The sequence below is a fragment of the Suncus etruscus genome, chromosome 9 (assembly GCF_024139225.1).
Source record: "Suncus etruscus isolate mSunEtr1 chromosome 9, mSunEtr1.pri.cur, whole genome shotgun sequence".
NCBI classification, from domain to species: domain Eukaryota; kingdom Metazoa; phylum Chordata; class Mammalia; order Eulipotyphla; family Soricidae; genus Suncus; species Suncus etruscus.
The window spans coordinates 12,843,013-12,850,499 of NC_064856.1; the positions used below are offsets into that span (position 1 = coordinate 12,843,013).

General features: G+C 40.2%; 1 protein-coding gene and 1 non-coding gene across 2 annotated transcripts; one reads left to right on the top strand and one right to left on the bottom strand.

Annotated features, from left to right (window-relative positions):
- Positions 1-5,401: 5,401 nt before the first annotated feature.
- LOC126017488 (BLOC-1-related complex subunit 7-like) lies at positions 5,402-6,726 on the top strand. The gene is given in 2 exon segments (XM_049779432.1): positions 5,402-5,656; positions 5,658-6,726. Coding segments are annotated over 2 exon segments (321 nt in total). The 5' UTR covers positions 5,402-5,410; the 3' UTR covers positions 5,733-6,726.
- A 127-nt stretch (positions 6,727-6,853) lies between these two features.
- Positions 6,854-6,960, bottom strand: LOC126019668 (U6 spliceosomal RNA). Its single transcript, XR_007499298.1, has one exon. It is a non-coding gene; the product is annotated as a U6 spliceosomal RNA (small nuclear RNA).
- Between the last annotated feature and the right edge of the window lie 527 nt (positions 6,961-7,487).

Below are 7,487 nucleotides of genomic sequence, written 5' to 3' on the forward strand. Positions count from 1 at the left end.
TTTGAGAAATAGAATTCATTAAGAATTCATTCTTGAGTTCTGTAAGTTTTGATAGATCGTAGATTAGCTCTTAGATATATAATGTGTAACTATTTTTACCAATTCATTGGAAGGTGTTTTTATATTTAACTATAGTAATTTTTTTCATTGTGGATAAACTTCATTGGGTTTTTTTTGGGGGGGGGGCACACCCTGCAGTGCTCAGGGGTTTCTCCTGGCTCTGCACTCAAATCGCTCCTGGCTTGGGGGGAACATATGGGATGCTGGAGATCGAACCTGCATCCGTCCTGGGTCAGCCATATGCAAGGCAAATGTCCTACTGCTGTGCTACCACTTCAGCCCCCAAGAAACTTTATTGAGATGAAGTTGCATGCATTATTTTTTCATTTGTTTCTTTGCCAATAGAATAGGTTTTCTGAAGGCACTATCCTTGGAATTCTGCCAACATTTTACTTAATAAATGTTATTAATTTGGTCCCAATATAGAGGCTAAATTCATTTCAAATTAACTTTTGTGAATAACGTGAGATAGGGGAATTTTTCACACCTAGTTTTTTCAACACCATTTCTTAGAAACTTTTCTTTTTCTATCTAATGTCAGCCCGAAGAACCTTTGCTCCCAAGCTAAGTTTGATCAGATCTGAACTTCAATGAAACGTTCAACACAGCAGACAAAAGTGAGTCTTTTTTCTAGTTTTGTGTTCAAGAGTTGCTCCTTCAGTGCTCTTGGGACCATATAATATTAGAATCAAATTGGACTCAACCAGTTCAGCACAGCTTTTACAGTCTGCATTTTCAGAAAGCGTTTCTTTGACAATTGATTTAGAGATTCTGGATCCCTCTCAAGCCTTTCCTGGGCATAGGGTCTCTGGATTTGTGCTTGAATGGATCTCCAAAATTAGGAAGTTTGCTCATCACTCAGGAGTTCTCTGTAGCGTCTGCCTTCAATACAGCAGCAAGGTTTGTTTACTGTAGTACAGGAGCTCCGGTACTAGAACGCCACCTAACGTTTCTCTTTAGTAATGCAGAGTCTGACAACAAGCCACTGGTTTTCACTTGGTTTTCAATGGTCTGAATTTGGTTTTCAATACTATTCTTGTAATCATTTATATTAATTTTGATTTAGAGTAGTCCCTTTGGAAACTCTTAGAAAAGTCTGAAGGTTTAATTAGGTTCACTCCTTTTCCCTCTTCCTCTTGGAAAAATTGGGAGCTGAGAATTTCCTTTCTACAATTGCTTCCCACAGGGAATGAATAATAAAACTTTTTTATATATGATTTGGATGTGGTTGGTGCCCTGCTCACCTGTAGTAAAGGAACTAGAAACTTCTTACCTAAATTCTTCATTTCTCCCTTAGGAAAAGAGTAAGTCCTGTACTATCTCTCTACTCCCTAAAGCTATTTTCCCCCTTTAGTAATAAATACCATATGTATGTCTCTGATTCCACCCTCCAAATCTATTAAATTGATTTGTGCACTCTTCTATACCATGTGGAAGTAATGACAGAAGATACTTGCCATTTTATCAGACATACCTGACCTCGGTCTACCCAGCTACATAAGGGATCTAATTTCTTTCTTTTTTTTTTTTAATCTTTATTTAAGCACCATTATTACAAGCGTGATTGTAGTTGGGTTTCAGTCATAAACAGAACACCCCCCTTCACCAGTGCAGCATTCCCACCACCATTGTCCCCTCCCACCTGCCCCACCCCTGCCTGTATTTTTTTTACAGTTGTAGTTATTACTAACTACAGAAGTTAGTATGCATAAGCCTATCACATATTTTTATACATACAGATATATTGAATGCATACGATTTGTGAGAATAATAAAGCATGGGCATGAGATCATTTGGGATCCAACCTAGTCACTGAGATATATAGGTCATCTACTCTACAAATTGAACCACATCCTTAGCCTCCTCCTCTTGTCTTCTTTCTTCTCTTCTTTTTCTTCTTCTTCCTCCTCTTCCTCCTCTTTTTCTTTTTCACTTCTTCCCCTTCTTACTATTCTTTGCCCTCTTCTTACTCTCCTTCCTCCTCTTCTTTTTCAGAAGAAAAGGATGAATCCTTTTTATCTTCCCCTTCTTCTTCTTACTATTTTTCACAATGTTCTTCTTACTCTTCTTCACCTTATTCTTACTCTTCTTTGCCTTATTTTTCTTACTCTTCTTCTTCGTCTTATTCTTCTTAAAATTCTTCTTCCTCCTCTTCCTGTTATCACTCTTCTTCCTCCAACTCTTATTATTCTTGTTCTGGGTTTCTGGGACTTCACTGATTCCTATGTTGTTTCTGTTGAGTTTCTCAAAGACCTCTATTTTCAACGGTTCACATTCTTTGAGTAGTTTAGACATTGTCTGATCATTTGCTTTAAAGTTCTTTTCTAATCTCTTCTGTTGTATGGAGTTGTTCTGCTTCTTCTACTCTGGCTCACTGACCCCGTTTGCAGCTGCTGTTACTCCAGTGGAGAGGTTTTCCATTGAGGTTTTCAATTCATAAGCCGAGTTTTTCAGACCTGTTATTTCAGTGTGAAATTTTCTAATTTCAATCGTCAAATCCTCTTGATGCTTATTTGTGCTCCATTCAAGTCTATTGATGCTTTTTTGAGCTCCCTGAACATCTTCCATAATTCTTCTCTTAACATCTTATTTGAGAGGATACCTGTTTGGTGCATTTCGGCTTATCAGAGCAGCTGTCTTGATTCTCTATAAACATGGAGTTGTACTGCAAAATTTCCCCATTGTTTTTTTTTGTTTTGTTTTGTTTTGTTTGTTTGTTTTTGTTTTTGGGCCACACCCGGCATTGCTCAGGGGTTACTCCTGGCTGTCTGCTCAGAAATAGCTCCTGGCAGGCACGGGGAACCATATGGGACACCGGGATTCGAACCAACCACCTTTGGTCCTGGATCGGCTGCTTGCAAGGCAAACGCCGCTGTGCTCTCTCTCCGGGCCCAAATTTCCCCATTGTTAAGCTTGCAGATTGCTTTTTACAATGTGCAGAAGTGGGGTTCAGGCTGCTGCCGTGCTCCTCCGGTGTGGGGCTGGAAAGATTATGTTCCTTGGTGTCTATGGGCCGCCTCCCACAGAAAGAAGAGCAGGGCAGCAGTCTTTTATATTGGCTCTGGGTGCCCAATCACATGGCAGAAATCGGCCCCGCATTGGTTGGAGGGGGGACATCTTACCGGATATGGGTCCTTGGTGTCTCTGGGCTGCCTCCTGTAGAAAGAAGCAAGGATTTAATTTCTGGAGGTCTAATTTCTCTGGCAAATATTTGGGAACCATGTTCCCTGGACCCAACAACTCCATGGATGGATCAAAAATCTTAGAGATTAATATAATGAGAGAAACTAATTGAGTTGGGTAGGAAGAGAGAGGGCATACAGGCGAAGTGTTGGGGTCCGTGGGAGAGGAAAATGGTACACTCGTGACGGTATAGTGTTGGAATTATGATTCACCATTGAAAGGTTTCTCAAATTCACCATTTGTACACAGGAAAATTTTATTTGTCGATGTCAAGAACCCATCCTGTTTTGAGTGTTTCACAGCTGCACCTGAAAAACAGAACTTCCTTCTATACAGCAATTCCTGCTCTTGAACACAGTGTCAAGAAATTAATCTTCACTCCAGACATGGCAGTTTCTCTCTCTAACATCCTGGATATCCCTCACTTCCCTGAATTCTTTAAGCATTAATGGTTGAGTAATAGATCAAGGCTGGGACAAGTGTTGGAATCCTGACCAGTCAGATGTAAGAATAGTCATTTGGTGAATAATGGAATAAAATTTTCTTCTGTGTACAAATGATGAATATGAAAAACCTTCCAATGATGACTCAATATTTGTTTGTTTATTTGCTTTTTTGGGGGCCACCCTGGCAGTTCTGAGGTGTTACTTCTGGCTCTGTGTTCAGCCATCACTCCTGGCAGGCTCGGGAGAGACCACATAGGAAGTCAGGGATCCAACTCAAATTGGCAATGTGTAAAGCAAAAGCCCTATCTGCTGGGCTATCGCTCCAGCCCCAGTAATCATCATTTTTAAAGTGTCGTCGAAACCATTGGCAGATTTAAATATAAGATTTTGAAAACCGATAAGTTGTTGCTAACCAAACTTTCCAGAAACATAATTTTTCTTTTTCATCCTTTCCCTCTACCTGAGATCATCTCCATTAGAAAGTATAAAGAGGCTGGAACTAGATCTTTCTTCTTGAACATTTTATTTTATTACTTAATTTATAAACTTAGTTTACAAATTTGTTTCGGGCATTTAGTGTTCGACACCAGTCCTACCATCATGGTAACATTCCCTCCACCATTGTCCCCAGTTTCCTACCCACCCCCATGCCTGCCCATTTGGGGGCATTTTATTATTATAAACTAATAAATTGTTTTATATTACTTGTTACATTTAAGTGGCTAATAGAATTATTGAAAAACACTTCAGGAAAATAAATTTCTGAAAATTGTTATATCTCACAGTGGGGTCATTAAGTTATTGTCTGAGGGTTTACTAAGCTGTTCCTAGATGAGCATTCTGTGTTTTTATTTTGATTACTTGGCTTCTATGCTCCTTTTTCATTTAATTTGACACTCCTATTGCATGTCAGTACTGAGGAATTTGGAAGTGTTGTGCGGCCACATGCTCCTGAAACTCCAGGATCTGTAGAACTGGGCCTATGATCTGACATGTCTGCAGTTGTGTGATGTGAGTGTGGCTGACTGGGCTTCTGGAATTATAGGGGGAGGAGGGAATCAGGTTGTTGAGAAGAGCCTGAATTTTTTAGCCTCCAAATTGGTGTACCTGAAGTTTTTGTCCATTTGGTGTCTATTTGTTTGTTTGTTTGTTTTGGTCACACCCTACAGCTGTCAGGGGTTACTCCTGACTCTGCACTCAGAAATCGCTCCCAGCAGGCTCAGGGGACAATATGGGATGCTGGGAATCCAACCTGGTTCTATCCTGGGCTGGCCATGTGCAAGGCAAATGCCTTACAGCTGTGCTATCCTCTGGCCCATAGGTGTCTCTTTAGAGATTAGTCATAAAATAGTGAAACTTGGCTGTTGGTATGGCTCTGAGTTGTGCATTTTGTTGCCTGGGCTTGGGCAGGGTGGGGACTCAGCTCCCAAGAGTGCCCCAGAGTTTTCTGTAAATTTTAGCAGTATGGCTTGTGCCTCTTCAGAGATTACTCATGAATCTAATGAACTGGGCTTACAGGGTGATATTTGTGGGATGTCTGTATTGTTTATTGAACAAAAAAAAAAAACTATACAACCTTCCCATTTTGTAACTACCTATTTTCTTTTTTTTCCCCCTTTAGCTAATTTCTGTTTTCCTTTTTTATTTTTTCCCTTATTTTTTTTAAATATGGAATGCTTCGGCCTCGGAGACTCGCCGTAGTTAATCCGGAGGCCGAGGCGATGGCGACTGGGACGCCAGACTCGCAAGCGCGATTTGGTCAGTCCGTGAAGGGACTGCTGACGGAAAAGGTGAACACTTGTGGTACTGACGTGATAGCGCTCACGAAACAGGTGCTGAAGGGCTCGCGGAGCTCTGAGCTGCTGGGTCAGGCAGCTCGGAACATGGTGCTCCAGGAAGACGCCATCTTGCACTCGGAAGATAGCTTAAGGAAAATGGCCATAATCACCACACATCTTCAGTACCAGTGAGCAAGAAGCTATTCAGAAAAATGTTGAACAGTCGTTGGATCTACAGGACCAGTTGAATCATCTGTTAAAATAGGACAGCTCACCAGAGGGCAGAGACATTTCAGGCCTCGTGCTGAGGAGAAGCGAGCTCTGGAAGGCCTTGTGCTGTGTATTGATTGTCCCACCTTGGCCAGACTTTGTAGATGAGATTTGTGGATGATGTGTAGTTTCTCCTGAGGGAAGTTAGGTAGTTGCTTTGGAGGTACTTCATGAATTGCATTAACCCCATGTCCTTATTGAATTATTTATGTTTTGAATTTTTGGAGGGGTTGGTTTGGGGCTATACCTGACACTGCTCAGGATACTGAATATTGAATTTGGCAAATGCCCTTCCTGCTGTACTGGCTCTCTGGGCCTCTTATTGAATGGTTAAATGTCTTTTTTTATTTGTTTGTTTGGTTTTGGGGCTTAACCTGGTGGTGGTCAGGTATTATTCCTCGCTCTGCACTCAGAAATTACTACTGGCAGGCCCGGGGGACCTTATCCAATGCCTGGGATTGAACCGTGTGCAAGGCAAATGCCCTACCTGCTATGTTATCACTCCTGCCCTCAATGTTTGGATGTGTGTGTTTTTTAAATTTTCTGACGAAAGCAAAATGAAAAGATAACCATACTTGATTACTCCAGCTCTAAACTCATTCCTAAGAAAAAATTTAGTGATGTTTTACCTTCTTTAGTAGAGCTTCATTTGTGAGCATATAAGAAAGATCAATAGTTTCTCTGCAGACTTGATCCTTTCTCATCATACTTTCAGGAACTAGTAACTTCATGGTGTCTGGTAATAATCACTCTTTTATTTTGTAATTATTTTTAATTTTTACCTGTCAGAGCAGTGACTTGCTCTCTTCATTGTAGCGAAGTTCCAAATGAAATTTGGGCCAGGGTTACTCTGGCCAGCTGCAATCCCTACCTTGACCTACATTCCTGGGGGATGTTGTGAATCTTGATTCACTGGCCTTGGGTTCATTTTGTAATTTTGCTATTCATCAGCAAATTTACTTGGATGATAAGTGCCAAGACAGTTAAATGATAGTGATTTGAGGTTGGGCCATGGTGAAACCTATTTGTAAACAGAAGTCCTCTTATTAAATGGTATTGCCATGGTCACTTGCCATAGCTGACCATCTTTATTGTGTTTGCTTTTAAAGTGAAAAAAAAAATATGGAATGCTTCACGAATTTGCATGTCATCCTTGCGCAGGGGCCATGCTAATCTTCTCTGTATCGTTCCACTTTTAGTATATGTGCTGTTGAAGCGAGCACCTCATTTTTTTCTCTCAAACATTTTTCATTATCTTACAATAATTGAGAATTTTAGCATTATTACCACATAAACTACATCCTGTGTTCTAGGTTGTGTCACCAGCAAAGAGACCCTTCTACTATTTCTCCCACCATCATCTCTTTATCTCTGGTAATCACATTGTTTCTTTGAAGTCTCAGGTTTTTGTTTTAATTTTTTATCATTAACTAATGTAATTTATTATTTTGGCCATACCTGGAGGTGTTCAGGGGTTATTCCTGGTTCTGTACTCAGGAATTACTTCTTGTAGTGAACAGGGTCCATATGGGATGCCAAAGATCAAACTTGTGTTGGCCTCACATACGGCAAATGCCCTATCTATTGTACTATTTCTCCAGTCCTGTTTTTAATGATTAAAATCAGTTATTTGCTTTATTTGTTTATAGTTCATTTTTTACTGAATATAGTCAATAATTGTCTTTTACTTCACCTAGGACAATTGTATCAAGTTCTATTATTTTTGTCCCCAAAGCACAATTTTATATTT